Raw genomic sequence first — 16,801 nt, forward strand, 5'->3', positions numbered from 1 at the left:
GATATGGAGTATTTCACCCGAGGAACAAACATTTATCGGTTTATAAAAACCTTTGTTCCATTTGCCCAGTGGGGTCCCATTGAACACGGGGAGCTACTGTTGGACTAAGTCCCAGCGCTGCTCCCATTCCCAGTGACTCCGGACAGTGATGGGGACGACGTCACAGGCTGTTCTACGTGTCCCCGCTGTGTCTACAAAACCTTCCCAGGCTTTTATTAGAAAATAGAAAGAAAATGCAGATGATTAACGCTTGTGTTTATGGCTATTTCCTCACCAGACATACCTGTCTGCTAAACCTGTTGATCGGTTTGGTGGACTTGTATTTACTCAGAAACGCTGCACCTGAGACTCACCAGGGAGACAACGGGATAGAATCGAAATCTGGAAAACAACAGAAGGAGTATCTTTAGAATTATGCACATGCCTATTTTCACAAAGTTAATTATTTTTAAATTTTTTTCTGTAGATGCAAAGCACAATTCGAGAACACCGAGATGGTGGTAATGCTGGTGGTATCTTCAACAGATACAATGTCATTCGAGTAAGTTTTTAGGGTGAAATTAGATAGCAAGCCTTCCTGAAGATCCATTGTGAACAGTGAAAAATTGTGTGTTGAAGTCCTGTTCTCAAACTCAAGGGTGGCCGTTCACCTGGCCCTGCGGTCAGGTGTCACGCTCTTCATACCCTGTGGTCACCATACTTCACTAGAAGTAGACACACCCAGGAAACACTGAAGCTGCCGACTGGAGGCTAGGTCAGCAGGTATTGGTGAGGCCAGTATGGTGATGAGACTCCCAACTCATCCATAAATTCAGACTAGCTGATCGTAATTTGTATTATCACCATTTCAAAGATAGCATTAGAGGCCTGGAGTTTTCTGGGAATTAATGATTGTGTCAGAGTGCAGATGGCCCCTCATCTCAGTATCTTAATAAATAATATGGGATAGATGGCTGCTCTATGCTTTCTTCCCAGGGGATATCATGAAGATGAATAAAGCCTGTTGAGAACTGATTAATTTAATCCTTTGGGTTAACAGACCGGTGGGGCACATACCATGTCAGAATTACCCAGGGAGCCTTTGGCAAGCCACGGCGTACAGGCCGTGTCGTCTAGAATTCAGCAGAGTTCTGAATGGGGAAGAGCCTAGAAACAGCCTTCTCCAGCTCTTTTTTCTCTCTAATTCCTCAGGTAACTCTGGGGCATATGTAGAGCCAGGTCTAATGTGGAGTAACAGGCAAAAACCTTACTTGAAAATTAGGTCACTAAAAGTTGGGGTTTAACTGAATTACACTGACCTGGCAACTTTATCATTTTAAAATAATGTTTTAAGCAAACAAGACAAAAATTGGATCTTCCTCAAGGAAAACATACCTTCCATTTTAAATCATAACTGCCAGTTAACATACATTACACTCAATTGCTTTTTTCTTTCTCATTCTTAAAGATTCAAAAAGTTGTCAACAAGAAGTTGAGGGAACGATTCTGTCACAGACAAAAGGAAGTGTCAGAAGAGAACCACAACCATCACAACGAGCGCATGTTGTTCCACGGTGAGTGTCCCGGCGGTGGTCAGGGCAGCTCTGGGCTGGTGCCCACCCCACCGGAGGGAAGGCCCGTGTCGTTGCCTGTGGTGGTGTTGTGTTAAACACAGTTTGTTTGGGGTTTTTTCCAAGAAATTACATGCTGGTACCAGCTTTCTCGTGCCTTGTACAGGCTTTTCGAGGCGTACACAATGAAAACAAATTACCTGAAATTTTTTCAGAACTTAAATTGTCCGTTGAGCCATCTAGAGAATGAAATGTTTCATTGTTCATTAGCAGAATCCTTTTAGTTTATTAGATGATCTGTACTTGCTTAAAGTAAGATTGGGTATAAAATAATCTGTATTTTCAAAGCCACAGTGTACTTTGCTGTCTAAAATCTCATGCCGTCTGCAAAGTAACATCTTTGCTTGGTGAGCACTGTAGGCCCTTGATGAGATTCTAGTATGCGATAATTTATGTATAATAGACATCTTGCAAAATAAATGTTTCGATTATGTATTATGGATTACTTAATATCAATCTGCTAAGTGCAAACAGTACCTAGCTAATTGATATTCTAGAAAAGTGTTCAAAAACTAATTCTTCTATCATTATATTTTTAGGTTCTCCTTTCATTAATGCTATTATTCATAAAGGGTTTGATGAACGACACGCATACATAGGAGGAATGTTTGGTGCTGGGATTTATTTTGCAGAAAACTCCTCTAAAAGCAACCAGTACGTTTATGGGATCGGAGGAGGAACAGGCTGCCCCACACACAAAGATCGGTCGTGTTATGTATGTCACAGGTGAGCATGGGGCTGTTTCCTAGGCTCTGCAGAAGTCCCAGCTGACCGGCAGTCTCAGCCCTAATGAGTCAGGCACCTTGGGGACTGGGTGGGAGTGGTCCTTTTATCAGCCTCCACCCTGACAGTGCCAATGACAGCAGGCTGCTGGCATTAGTGGCGATCAGAACTAGATGTAGTCAGCCAGTCATAGATCACAGTGAAACTCCCTCCGTTTTGGCATTTCCCCCCCGGGTTTCATGTCTCTTGCTTCTGAATCGGTGTAAGGAAAGGAAGAGAGAACCTCTGTCTGACTAGAGAGTCACATCAGAACTAAGATACATGTCTTCGCTAATGCCGCTGTCCCATTCCCAGTCAGGGTACATGCCTGGGGTTCCCAGTGTGGGCGTGCAAGAGGCAGCCAGTCCCCATGTATCTCTCACACACTGATGTTTCTCTCCCTCTCTTTCTCCCTCCCTTCCCCCCTCTCTGAAAAAAAGTAGAATCTTCAATGTGCTTCTGATATTGCTTGTGATATTTTAAGACAGGACATATAATTGGCCTTAAAGATCCAGCTCTGGAATATTAACTTTGGAATTATTAAACAAATGAATATTAGCTTTTTAAACATGATTTTAAAACTAAAAAATTGAAGAGAATCATAGTATACTCTCTCCGAAAACAGTGAAAAAAATAATTCCTTTCCTTGTTCCATTTCCTGCCAATAGAAAAAAATACACAGAATTGTATTTTCAAAGATTGCAGTTTATTGCATTTCTCTTTAAATTAACCAGATACATTATTTTTGCAAAGCTGGTTTAATAACAAACCTTGTAATTCAGTTAAACTCTCAAAAAAAGACTTATATAACCTTAAAACTCATTATAATTTTTGACCTCGAAACTTACCACTCCAAGTTACTTGGAAACAGACGTAGCCATCGGCAGTTCTAATATGGATGCCAGAAATCCAGAAGGAAATTTATTTTCTGTAAGTCTGTTGTGGTTAGTAACACAAAAATTCCCAAGAATATGTAAATGCAAAAGTTTCTCTTTGTTGCTTCAAACCTAACACCTCTAGAAACAAAATGAAGTGGAAAAAGCAATAAAAGTGGACCTAGATGAAGTTGAACAGTTGCCCATTAAAATTAGAAACACAGGTTTATGTCTTAGCCAGGATTCCCGAGAAAACAGAGCCTGAAGCAGAAGCTTAGATGCTGGCACCTTCTTGGCAAGTGCAGCCCAGGGAAGCAGGAGTGAGGGCATGAACGGAAGTGAGGTCAGGAGGCAGAACAGACTGAGGTTCATCAGGAACTGGCCACCGTCTCAGAACAAGTGCCACTGGTTACTCAGTCCATGTGACATCTTCAGAGAAGCTCCGTGAAGTAATTCATGGCCCAGCAGTACGTGGTGGGAGAGGAGAGATGAACTTACCCGCCGGCTCCTGTCTCGCACTGGTCAGCATTGGCACCTGCCCCGCATTTCGGGGCACTGCGTCTGAGGGATGCATGGCAGTGCCCACGGCAAGCTGGTGAGCAGGCTGGGCCAGCACTCGCCACCTGAGCGCTAGAACCTGCAGCCTCGTGGGCCGAGGACGGCTCCTGCTGCTTCTCCCACCTCTGCAGCCGCTGCAAAACCCTGGGGCAGGGAGCAGAGTCAGGAGGCAAAGCCTGTCTGGTCAGGCTGTGTGTGACATATGGACTGGCAGAGGCCATGGCACTGGGCCAGCCAGCCAAGCAAGCAGAGTCCGGTGATGCCATAGTGCTGCCCAAAGTGTGGGCATGGAGCTCAGAAAGGCTCCTTCTGGTTTCGATCAAAACCCTTTCCTCTGGGTCCAAGAAGGGAATGCAGTTGGAGCCGGGCCGGCTCCCAAAGTGTCAGTAGCATCCCCCTGAAAAAGCCAGCTCAGCTAGGACCTTGTTCTACTGGGTGTGGCACTATTTTCATTTCACTGAAAATACTATCTCTGATCAGTCATATTGCCAAGGTCTCACTCCATTACTAAAAACAAACTGTTTGCAGCAAAACTAGCACCTTTAACAGTGTGACCATCTTACTGTTTAGTTTAAATGCGTATGGTTTATATTGAGTCGGTGAACTTTGAAGCCCCACGATGATTTCAGGCTTAGCAGGCTCTGCAGGCCGTAGGATCCCTGTCCCAGTGACTCAGCTCTGCCCTGTAGTGCAAAAACAGCCATAAACAGTAAGTGTGTGTGTGGCCAGTTTCAGTACAGTGTTAGTAACAGAAACCGGCAGCAGACCAGATCTGACCCCTGGGCCGGAGTTTGCTCATTTAGCCACCTCTGGCCTATTTAGCTTCTTCCCAGCAGCCTTCTCCTCTGTGGTATCTTATTCTGCCCCGAGGTCATGTTTCACCCAGATAGTGTCATTTTCGGCCTTATGTTTAAGCAAGTATTCTTTGTATGTGGTCCACTCTTACTCTCGTTTTTCTCATCTGTTTTTTTTACCTCTTTCTGAGTAAAACCAAGTCTTCATTTCAGATGCTGTTGCCATTTGCTTATTTTCTTTGCTTTATTCCTGTCCTTCCATACAAGAACTCAGTTTTCACTAGTATGTTTCTTTTTTCACTAGTCAAAACATACCAGGTATTTTTCACGATTGGTTTCCAAACCACACCAAAACTGCTTCCAACTTCAAGGGTCACTATTGAGCCTACTGTTTATGGCAAATAGTATATCANACCAAGTCTTCATTTCAGATGCTGTTGCCATTTGCTTATTTTCTTTGCTTTATTCCTGTTCTTCCATACAAGAACTCAGTTTTCACTAGTATGTTTCTTTTTTCACTAGTCAAAACATACCAGGTATTTTTCACGATTGGTTTCCAAACCACACCAAAACTGCTTCCAACTTCAAGGGTCACTATTGAGCCTACTGTTTATCACATAGTATATAGTATATCACATATACAATAGTATATCACATATACAATAGTATATCACATCTCACCCCATCCTGCTCATAAATATGAAAGGGACATTTAAATTAACCTGTCTTGTATTAAGATTTTTTTAAATCAATAAACCTAACAATTATATCAGGTCAAGATTTAAAGCTTCCTTCAAAATGTTGCTTTCCTCTTTTCTTTAGACAAATGCTTTTCTGTCGTGTGACCCTCGGAAAATCCTTCCTGCAGTTCAGCACCATGAAAATGGCGCATGCCCCTCCGGGACATCACTCAGTCATCGGGAGACCGAGTGTGAACGGGCTGGCATATGCCGAGTATGTCATCTACAGAGGAGAACAGGTATGCTGCGCATCAGATGAGCGCGAAGTTATGAAACATGACCGTGCAGCATATGGAGACCATGTAAAAGTTAAAGAAAGCCATTTAGTAAAATACCTACTGCAGCCCTGGCTGGTGTAGCTCAGTGGATGGAGTGCGGGCCTGCAAACTAAAAGGTCCCTGGTTCAATTCCCAGTCAGGGCACATGTCTGGATTGCAGGTCTCCAGTAGAGGATGCATGAGAGGCAACCACACAGTGATGTTTCCGTCCTCTTTCTCCTTCCTCTCTCTCTAAAGATAAAAAACAAACAAAAAAATATTGCATATTCTGATAGTATTAGTTGTTTCGGGTCAAAATGAAGATATCTAAATTCTTTGACATCAGCTTTACACACAGAACCCATCAGTCACCTATCAGCCAAGTAACACAGTATAGACACGAGGGTATCTAAGAAATAAGGTGTGGGGCCTCGTGTTGCTCTTGAGGCATGCTATTCTGAATTCGTGCTCTGTACCCTTCCTACCCCAACGTGGCAGTGGAGCGCTAGGAGCAGCTGCCTTTGAGTGGACCTTCTTTGCGGGTGTACTTGCCACGAGCTGGTCACAGGAGTGAATCTATGCACAGATACTCCTCGCCTTACAGTGGGGTTACATCCCAATAAACCCATCATAAGTTGAAAATATTGTAAGTCAAAAAAACATTTAGTGCACCTAACCTATCGAACGCTATAGCATAGCCTAGCCTTTTTTTTTTTTTTAGATCTTATTTATTTATTTTTAGAGAGAAGGGAAGGGAGCGATAAAGAGAAGGACAGAACAGTGATTGGCTACACAGCCCCAACTGGGGCCTGGCGTGCAAACCGGCAACCTTTTACTTTGTAGGCCGGTGCTCAGTCCACTGATCCACACCAGCCAGGGCAGCCTAGCCCATCTTAAATGTGCAGAAGACTTATATTAGCCCACAGTTGGGCAAAATAATCTAACACAAACCCTATTGTATATTATGGTGTTGAATAGCTCATGTAATTTATTGAGCACTGCGCTGTAAGTAAAAACAAAATGGTTACACTCACCCTTGTGCACAACCAGCACAGACGGGTGTCCTGTGGGTTGTTTCCCCTCGGGACCGTGTGGGTGACCACGAGCTCCGGCTGCCTCTGCCGAGAGTGTTGTACCACGTGGCACTGGCTGGGGAAAGAACAAAACTGAAAGTACAGTTTCTGCTGGTGTCTGTCACCTCTGCACCATTGCACAGTCAAAACCCTGAGTCTAACCCTTATAAGTCAGGGCCCGTATGTGCATCTGATCGTGGAACTCACGTAGAGTCGGACGGCGACGGCACGTTGAATTCTGCCAACAGCCTGAGGCTCCAAAATAAAATTGTCAACAAGCAGGAAAACTTCCCATCAGTTTTAGCCCGGTACTTGATTTTTACAATACGGCTAAATACCTACCAATTTTTCTAAAAACAAAACTCAATTTGTCTGTACTTAATTGAATTTCAAATGGTTACTTAACTTTACTAATGGCAAAGACATAAGGAGAAATAAGAAATCAACTAATTAAAACTAATCTGTGAAAACCGTATTTTCTTATATGCCTTCAGTCTTTGCCAGGTGAGGTGTACTGTTAGGGAGAAGAATTGGAAACAAGTCCTGAACTTCAGGGTGTCCAACCTTTTGGTGTCTCTGGGCTCCACACTGGAAGAAGAAGAGCTGTCTTGGACCACGCATGAAATATATTACAATACATAGTCACAAAAAAAAGTTTCATAATGTTTTGTTAATTTATAATTTTCTGTTGGGCCAATTCACAGCCATCCTGGGCTGCATTGCAGGCCACAGGTTGGATACCCCCATAGTAAAAGTGTGGATTGTGGTGGTATGGGTGACCCCTGTTAGGTGTATCATAGGGTTGAGCAAGTGAGTCAGAGTGTTGATTTGGGGAGCTGGCATTGTCACTGTCGAGGAAGGGACAGGCGTGTGGAATGGGGGCAGATAAAGGATTGGAATTGAAGGTGTTGATGTGAACTCATGGTGTCTACTATGTGTTATGTGTGTAGACGCATACATAGGTGTATGTATGGGTTTATGTATAAGAGTGATATAAGCATGTGTATGCATATGAGTATATGCACATGTATTTGTCTGCCGAGAGCAAAGAATCGCCCATAGCAGCGAGTACACGTAGAGTTCAAATCTTGGTCTCTAATACCATTCCCCATGGGAAGGATCCAGGCTCTGTGGGAAAATAAATAACTACTTCCGGGGATGGAGCAGAGTAGGAACAGGTAAGCCTGGAACATCTAGCATGCAAAAAAGTAACGAAGTAATGAAGTACCCAAGGAAGAAAAAAGATGGGGCATGTCACAAGGACCCTGAGCCAGCTTGAAGGGACTCCACTGGCCAAATCTGGGACAAGTGGAACACCAGATAAGCACAGTAATAAATTTTAAACCATCGGAAAAAACAGGAATTCATCATTCTGATAAGAACTAGATAAACAGGTGAAGGGAAAGGTGGGGCTTGTGCTTACAGTAGGAAGCCAAGAGCACGTGGGTCGATGTGGAGGCCGGACTGGGTTTGGGAAATCATTGTCTTGCAACCATCGTGGTAAAAATTTCACCAGGCGAGAATCATCAGTGGATGCTGAATTAAGGGGATCCTTTCGACAAGGAAAAGGATGTTTTCGTGGTCTTCTTTTGAGTTAGAAGGAGGAAGAAATCACAGCAGTTACACATTGGAGAACGGGAGCAATACCTGATCTGATGGTCAGAGTTCACATCACTGTGAAGGACAGGCAGACGTCACGTGGGCGGCCGGCATGGTGTTCGGAGCCAGGCACAGCATCCGTGCAACATTCCAGCCAAAAACTGCATAACCTCAGTCTAAGCAGGATGAGGGGTATTCTGTTCATAAAAAATGTGGGAAGACGAGTCATCAAAAATGTCACTGTTATGCCCTAGCTGGTGTAGCTCAGTGGATTGAGCACAGGCCTGCAAACCACACGATCCCGGTTTGATTCCCAGTCAGGGCACATGCCTGGGTTGCAGGCCAGTTCCCAGTTCCCGGCAGGGGACGCACAAAAGGCAATCATACATTGATATTTCTCTCTCTCTCCCTCCCTTCCCCTCTAAGATAAATAAATAAATTTTTTTTAAATGTCACTGTTATAAAAGACAAAGAAAGGTTTTGAAAACTCTAGATTAGATGAAACCCAAGAGAAAAGACAACTAACTGAATGTCCTGCCCCCCCCACCCCCGCCCCGATTTGGATCTGGTACTAGAAGGAAAAGGACATTATTAGGTCACTGGACACAATCGGAATGTGAATGTAGTTAGATAAAAGTCTATCAGTATAAAATTACACGGTTGATCCTGGGCTTGTTTATGAGGATATCTCTATTCTCAGGGAATAAATACTGGCATATACAAAGAATCATTTTATATATATATATATATATATATATATACACACACACACACACACACAAACTTACTTGCAAATGGTTCGGGAGAACATGTGTTGGTGAATCTCCCCGTCTGCCTGTCTGCCTGGTATATACAGAGGTGGGGGGAGCACACATAATAAAGGAAATGGGATAATAAAACCTTAACGTTGCACATATGTGGGCAAAGGGTGTACAGTTGTTTTGGGAACCATTTTCATTTAATGTGTTAGTTTGCATTTGTTTCCAAATAAAAAGTGGAAATAAATGTGTCAAATTTTTAAGTTAGAAACTCCAGACTGCTGGGAAAATGCTTTGACTCAGTAATTCTACTTCTAGAAATTTGTATTAATGTAATCAAAAAAAAAGAAGTGATTTGATCAGCATTAGTATATTTATGTGCCTAAGTATATGAGTAGAACACCGGTTAGAATCAGCAGCCTCTGAGGCCTCCACAGCATGAGAAGCTTTCCTGCTGTGCTGCCCTCAGAGTCACCCCGTTCTCTTCCTGTCCCTCGCAGGCCTACCCGGAGTACCTCATCACTTACCAGATCATGAAGCCCGAGGCTCCTTCTCAGACTGCAACGGCGGCAGAGCAGAAGACCTAGTGAACGCCCCTGGTGCAGGCCAGATCGGATTTCAACCTGGGACTGGAGTGTAATGGATGGTTTCCAACAAAGTCAATGTTCTCTAAATCCTCGACAGCCTAGAGCAAGCTGTTTGTCTTACGAAGCATTGCTATAGTGATGAATATAGTATGAGTAACCGATACATACTCAACTGCTGCTGTTCCCGTTGAGGAAATGTTTACAGGGGCGGCCTTTTAATATATCTCAGGCTCACTTCCATTGCAATTATCCGTTTCTAAAGTAAGACTGCTTTGATCTAAACTTGGAAATGGAGAGAAAGGAAACATAACCAATACCTTCCCAAATGTTCACCATTCACACACTACATTTGCTTTGCTTTGTTATATATATATGGCACATGTATATAACAAGTACGCATACCCAGAGCCATTTTCGGTTTTTCCTAAACATGCATCATTGGCTTTTTTGTTGTTTTTCTTCTTTGATAATGAGCCAGAGAGCCTTCTCGAGGATACTTTGCACAAAGTCACACTGACTAAAATCAGTAGCAACACAACCCAAGCTTCTGGCTGAGCAAGACTAGTTTCCACTTTTTTTCCACTTTGATTTATTTCATATCTGTACTTCTTATAAACATAAATTGAGATGGAAAGAAAAAACATCAAGTTTCCGTCCTTTTATTAACTGGCCAGTCTTACAAGGGAAAGGCACGAGCATCAACCTGACTTAGGAGCTCCCAAGCTCAGAGAAGGCAGAGGCTCTTGCTCTCTCCCTCTTGTGGCCAGGAGTGCAGGAGCCCAGGAACGTAGGCTGGGGGAAGTTTGGGCTGGGCTGTGGTCAGGCTCAGAGGCCAGACCACGCGGGAGGGCTGGGAAGGAGCAGCCAAGGAGCGCATGCACGGAGCAGGCAGGTCTAGATGTGGCGGCAGGAAGGCCTGTGGGGGCTCCTCGGGCACCTTCTCCCGAAATCTGCTCCACCAGAGTGTCGCCCCCCAAATTAGCTGCCTTATTTCCAAATTCAATCAAACTGTTATACTTCATTTGAGTCACATTAAGTTTACTTTATTGTTTCTCTAGGTTAGAAAGCTAGGATTTGAATCCTGTTCATTAGATAGACGGGCACAAATGCAAGGACTTTTTTGTTTACTCCAGATTTGGGTTTTATTTTGAGTGACGTGCTTCCAATAGTTCGTGTAGGTCCCTGCACTGAATTTTTGATCCACTTCTTCAAACAGCTTAACAGACAAGGAGAACAAAATCTTCAAACCAAAGCTTTTTCAGTTACTTTTTTAAATGAAGGTGGACAAATACCTTACTGTTACTTCATGAAATCACTACTTCGTTTTGCTTGTTTTAATCACCATTGCCAAGTGCACATCGACACTTGTAAAACGTTATCCGTTGCAGCTCTTACAGTCTCCCTTTTACCTGAATGTCGAATCAGGCGCATCCATTCGCTCTGATGTGCCGCGGCCTGGCCTCCTCAGCTTGGAGGCACAAGGAGTGTGTGGGTGTCAAGAAGGGAAACCAGTGTGGCGCAAACGTGGCATTTCACCCTCAAGTCCTGAAAACAGGTTGTTTGTTTTTTAATACAGGCTGGTCAAGCTGTGGCCTTACTTAGTTGCCTAAATAAAAATAAAGTAGTTACATGCAAAAACTCTATAATAGGCTCTTAAAATAACACATTTTGCTCGCTCTCTCTGGCTCGAGTCCATTGCTAGAACTAGGCATTGGGAACTAGATTGAGTTGCATGGGTCCTCAGAATTCAGTCGAGAATTAGCCTCAGTGTTTGCTTCTGTTGAAGTGTCTGTGGCCCGCACTGGCTGTTTGTGTCTTGGCTGCTTGTTCACTAGCACTAGATTCCACATGAAGCTTCGAAGTTGGATATTCATTGCGAGGGCTTTCCCCGCCTTTCTTCCTTTTTTGCTGTGTTGTAACACTGGGTCGAAGGCACTGGCATGCGGTGTAGTTTTCAGTCACTGTGAGAATGTGTATTACATGCCTCCTCACTTAGATATAGTTTAAGATGGTAAACATGGCTGTGATTTTTAGTTAAAGAGTTCATGTGGTGTGGATACCAAAAGCCGCTCCCCACCTGTGGCCATGTGTCATTGCCGTCATGCTAACTAGAGTAATGGGTATGCCGGTTGTAAACTTCAGCCTCACACTTGAGAAGTGAAACCGTGCTTCAGTATTTAAACTGCCCGTGTTGTGCCATGCGTTCTGTGTGCCGAGTGAGGTACTGTGTAAGGAAGACATGGTGCTGCTGTCTTGTAGTGATCACGTGTATAACAGTTCTGGGGAGAATGTGTGCGTGTTACTCGCCTGCTAAGGGGAGTGGGTTAATTGATATCTCACAGGAGACAGATACATTTTTTCACCCAAAACTTGAAAACCAAAGGTCATCCTGAGTGCACTCAAATGAGCAAAAGTTGACTACGTTTGGAATTTGCATCTATAGCAATTCGAAAAACCCTCTGGCATGTAAAAGCATGGCATTGAATTGGGCTGAAATCCACCTGAGTTCTCGCATTTGCACTTTACGGAAACATGAGCAAGCCAAGGACTTCCAGTGTGGCCTGCCGGGGCTGGCCCCTCTGTTCCCCACGCCGAATGGGAGAGAGTCTGGCCACAGCCGCCAGCCTCCCGCAGTGCTGAGACCACAGGGCTCTGGGCGGGGTGGGCCCAGTGTGCTAGGTACTGGCCGGCCCACATACTAGAGTCAGGCATAAGTTAAGTGCTCCAACTTTTGGACATCTCCTCCTGCTTGGCCGCCTTCCCTTTTCCCCAGGTTGCTAGTGTGGGATTATAAATAGCTCCGACACTTACCTTTGACCCCCCTCATTTTCCTCCTTTCTTCATTTTGAGTCTTGCAAAAGGAGACTGTCCCTCCAATTCTGTGTCACAACCAGAACCAGGCGTTCTGCCCCGGGTGCTCCACCCAGAAGATTCTGGCGCACCGTTAGCCAACGACAGCATGGGACCTGGAGTTTTAGCTCTGCGGGAAAGAACAGCAGCACAACTGGGTTTTTATTTACCCTTTTCTTCGTGGAATTTGAGATTTCTAGCTTTTCACTGAAACAAGTAGAATAAACAATACTAGAATGTTTTCATGAAATAGCACCCTTGTGCTCCTCTGAGCCGATGTTAGTGGTTAGACTAATTTCCCTCTGCTCTAAAGTAGCGAAGTGCATTGATTTACGTACAGAAATGCCTGAACACGGCAAATAAGGTCGTATGGATTAATGTTGCGTTACCATAACCTTTATACAAAAAGTGGGTGTGCCCCGAAAGAAGAGCGGCAGGCCACACTTAGCGGTCCCGGTTCTTCTCTCACAGGACGTCTCCCAGGTGTGCGGTGGCTGTGGGATGCTGCTCGCCTTCTTTTTAAGTAGCTGCGCTCTCTGGCCTGTGGGGCACTGTCTTTGGAACAGCCACGGCCTGCGCTGGCAGCGCCTCCTGCCCCCACCCCCCCCCACCCCGTGTGCCCTGCCCCCTGTGTATGATAATCAGTGATGAATGGCCTTCTCACCAAAAGTGCTCGGGCTGTGACACGGGTCTTCGGGCTGTTCCCTTGCAAAGTGAAAAAGGTTTTAGTCATTCAGGGAGCACAAAAACTGACATTAATACAGAGTCCATGTGTCAGAAATTCGTTTCAAGGCTAAAACTGAACTTGTTTGATGTCAAATCAGCGACAGGAATGAAAAGAAAGTAATTGTGAAGATAACGTTTCAGCTCCACTTGGACACATCTAGGGTATGACAAGGAAATGCATTTTTTAAAATTACCCTTAAAGATGAGGCTTCTTCAGACACTTTGTGGATTCTGACATTAACAGAAAATTAAATATTCTTAAGAAAGCCTTAACTATGGCAGAAACTTTTTAACCTTTTATATCCTGATAAGTTGTCATTCCATTTCTTAGTGTTTGAAAGGTGTCAGTGAGCCAGGTGTAGCTTCGTGGACGTCACACTTGGCGTGCTTTTTTGACGAGGGTGCACTTCTCAAGTCACACGCTCCTACTCACAGAGGAGCAGACAGGATCAGCCCACGCCGCCTCTGTCTGTCTGAAGTTCCCCAGCCACCAGATCATCTGGTTTGGAGGAGAAATGCCAGACAGAATTTTAAAACCTGTTAAGTTTTGTATATGTGGGGAAGCAGCAACAGTTCACCAAGTGATACCCTGTATCATCTGAGTGTTGCACAAGCTGTTTTTTAATCATTTTAAAACATAAACCGCGGTGATCCGGGAAGGGCTTCAGGAGGCGTGCTCCAGGAGGCCCGAGGGCTCTGCCTCTCCTGAAATAACATTCTCGCTGTCGGGATGCTTACATTTGGCTCTTCATCCTTTTAGGTTTCCTTTTCCGCTTTACACTCTCCCATCTCCACACCTGCCCTGCCACCCATCTTTTCAAACAGATTTCTCGTTCTCCAGAATTCAGATTGTTTTGTCAGTTTTCATCTGTCCGCCCATTTCCGCAGACTCCCCTGAAAGTGTTTACAGGGAAATGTAGTTAAACTCTGCCGGTGGGGTGTCCTGTACTCGCTCCTGCGGCCCTCCCAAGGTTCGGGATTAAAAGCTAGAAAACACAACAGTAAAAATCAGAAAGCAACCAAGATCTTCGAGGCCGGTAGCCTAGACCTGGAAGATGAAGACCCTGGCTATATAACCCTTGTATTCATGACACAGTGCTTCAACTGGTCACGTGCATATATAACGCCTGCTACTGCTTCCATTGTTTCGAGTCCATCCTGTCTTTGTGATAGTAGTGTTTGTCTTTGATACCTACACACTAAAAAGGTACTTTTATCAGCAAGGTTTCTCAAAAACATTTACAGAACCAGAGTGGAGGAAACCTCGATGGTTTCCTGGCCACGGCATTTGGCGTAGTCCTTGTACTTTCTCATTGTGTTGTCAGTCTGTGTAGTAACCAGTGTGGTGACTCTGGTTCATTCTTGGTGGTGTGTGTTTTAATTTTTAGTCTCTGTGTGACCCACCAGTGGCAAGGGGGTTCAATCCCCTCCTTTTTCTTTTCTGCATTTGTCTACTTGTAGGATTGCCAGATAGAATACACAACACCCAGTTAAATTTGAACGTTAGGTAACTAATTTTTTAGCTTAACCATGTTTCATGCATTACCTGCCATATATTTACAATAAAAAATTCTTATTTATTTGAACTTCAAATTTGACTGAGCAACCTGGGTGATTTTTGTTTTGTTTTGTTTTGCTTCATTTTATTTTATTAAGTCTGGCAACCCTATCACTTTGGTCGTGGGAAATTGCTGACGGCATGTAAATCCTTCACGTCTTCATGGTCTTTCATGTGGAGTGGAAGACTGGTTCTCCGTCACCCTCTGTTGTGCCGAAAGAGGGCCTCGAGGACCTTAACCTGCCTGCATGGTGGGCTCCTATTTAAGGCATCTTTATGATTATATTTAACCTGTAATTGTGCTTTGGCTAAATGTCTAACTACAGCACTTGTAATTGTTTAATATTCAATAAAACATTTTTAAAGTATACTGTATGTGGACAGCGCTTAGCTCTGAAGTGTTTTCATTTCCCTCTTTGTTCATTTCAATCTGACCAACCTTAACACAACTGACCCGAAACTGTCAGAATACGAATAACAATGGTCCCTCTTGTCTGTCTAGCATGATCTGTGTGGTAACTGCCTTCTCCTTGCCTCGAAGCCCACGTGGGAGTTACTGAAGTTCAGCAGTTGCAGAACCGTGGACTCCTTTTAGAAAAATCTCTGAAACAAAGAGACACAGGCCTTGGAGGCTGACCCCACACCGGTAACCAGGGCAGCTCAGAGGCCCTGCCCGGCCTCTGCTGCCCAGAGGCTGCCCACCCCCCACCCCCACCCCCACCCCCACCCCGACCCTGTCACACGGGAGGAGAGAGAGGGAACGCCTACCTCACGCGATGGCGATCGTTCAGTGCCTGGTACACAGGCACTGAAGAAAACCTTTTTGTCCCCCTCTCCTTTCCCCATGGCTAGTGATTCATTAGCTGGCAAGTGGGAAGCTAGAATTTTACCTAATTTCTTTGCCAGAGGGATCGTCAAAGTAGCAAGAAGACATCAGTTAAGTACTTGGAAGCACTCTCCACCCACAAAGATCAGTAGCTATCACTGAGCCCGTAAGATGAGCCAGGTGCTTTGTATACATTTCCCAACAAACCTGCCAAATAGGCATTTTAACCCTCATTTTACAGATGAAGAAACTGGCACTCCGAGTGGTGAAAACATTAGTTCTGTATCCCAGAATTCTTTGCACCGTAGACTAAGGCACCAACTGGATAGGCCCCACCCACCCTGACCATGTGTGGAGTGTGGGTGTGTGAGCGGGAATGAAAACAGCCAGGTGACTCGATTGCGTGGCTTTCTGTCATCACTGCCCCTGAGATCAGATTCTAAATGCACTTAGACTTGGTTGCTCCCCTTTGGTTATTGCTGAGTTAGAAAGAGAAATCTAAACTGTGCACAAAAGCACGTGGGATATAAAATAAACAGCGTGGAATTGCAGCCACTGGGTTTGGTTACCGGTACCGAGTTATTCCAAGGGCCTGCTCTTACAGATCACTCATGGGATTGGATTTATTTTCTGCAGAAAACTACTTCCTAGAAAACTAAGTTCCTATTACTGTAAAGGACACTCCCCTTTCTTTGAAGGACCGTTTTTCAAGGGCATTGTCTGCGTTCGTCCATGGGGGTTGTCACCCAGGGTCTCAGGTTCCGGGCAGCCCACTGGGTTGTGCGGCACTTGGAAACCTTTACTGTTTGGTACGGTTCACTTTTCCTTGAGATTTGAGTCACAAGACAGTACAATAGGCCTCCCAGCTGAAGGGGCACATGGCCCTACATTAGGAATGATGAAAAGCCATCTGTTCCCATTGAGGTGGGACCAAGCCGCCAGGCTGCCTGCGTTGGCATCTCTCCTGAAGACCTGGACCGAGAAGCAAGTGGAAGGAGGTGCATATGTCTTTATTTTCACTAATGCCCACCTGTCACCTCACTAATCAAACAGCTCTGCTTAAGTAAGACGTGTATATGTAGATAAGACGAGAATATGTAGGTAACATTTAATTTTTTTAATAGGATTCTTGGCATGCTTTTTTCCTGGCCAAAAACTGATTTGCAAAGTCTATTCACCTTCACTCGTAACCCCTTACAAATCCGGAGTGTGTGATACAAAGCCCGGC

The 16,801-nt window shown here is 44.6% G+C and overlaps 2 protein-coding genes across 2 annotated transcripts in view; one reads left to right on the forward strand and one right to left on the reverse strand.

The window, feature by feature from the left end:
- The window catches only part of TNKS (tankyrase), a 173,224-nt gene extending 158,109 nt beyond the window's left edge, over positions 1–15,115 (forward strand). Inside the window, exons 23-27 of the mRNA XM_037055295.1 lie at positions 467–541; positions 1,448–1,553; positions 2,150–2,336; positions 5,422–5,578; positions 9,527–15,115. Coding sequence (XP_036911190.1) covers positions 467–541; positions 1,448–1,553; positions 2,150–2,336; positions 5,422–5,578; positions 9,527–9,613 — 612 coding nt within the window. The 3' untranslated portion in view covers positions 9,614–15,115. The remainder of the gene's footprint in view (positions 1–466; positions 542–1,447; positions 1,554–2,149; positions 2,337–5,421; positions 5,579–9,526) is intronic.
- Positions 1–16,801, reverse strand: part of DUSP4 (dual specificity phosphatase 4) — a 37,237-nt gene that overhangs the window by 3,311 nt on the left and 17,125 nt on the right. The window contains exon 5 of the transcript XR_005067779.1: positions 12,567–12,579. The gene's annotated coding sequence lies outside the window, so the exon portion shown is untranslated. The remainder of the gene's footprint in view (positions 1–12,566; positions 12,580–16,801) is intronic.

Source organism: Sturnira hondurensis, unplaced genomic scaffold, assembly GCF_014824575.4.
Source record: "Sturnira hondurensis isolate 20B ecotype Veracruz unplaced genomic scaffold, ASM1482457v3 Scaffold0008640, whole genome shotgun sequence".
In the NCBI taxonomy this organism is placed as follows: domain Eukaryota; kingdom Metazoa; phylum Chordata; class Mammalia; order Chiroptera; family Phyllostomidae; genus Sturnira; species Sturnira hondurensis.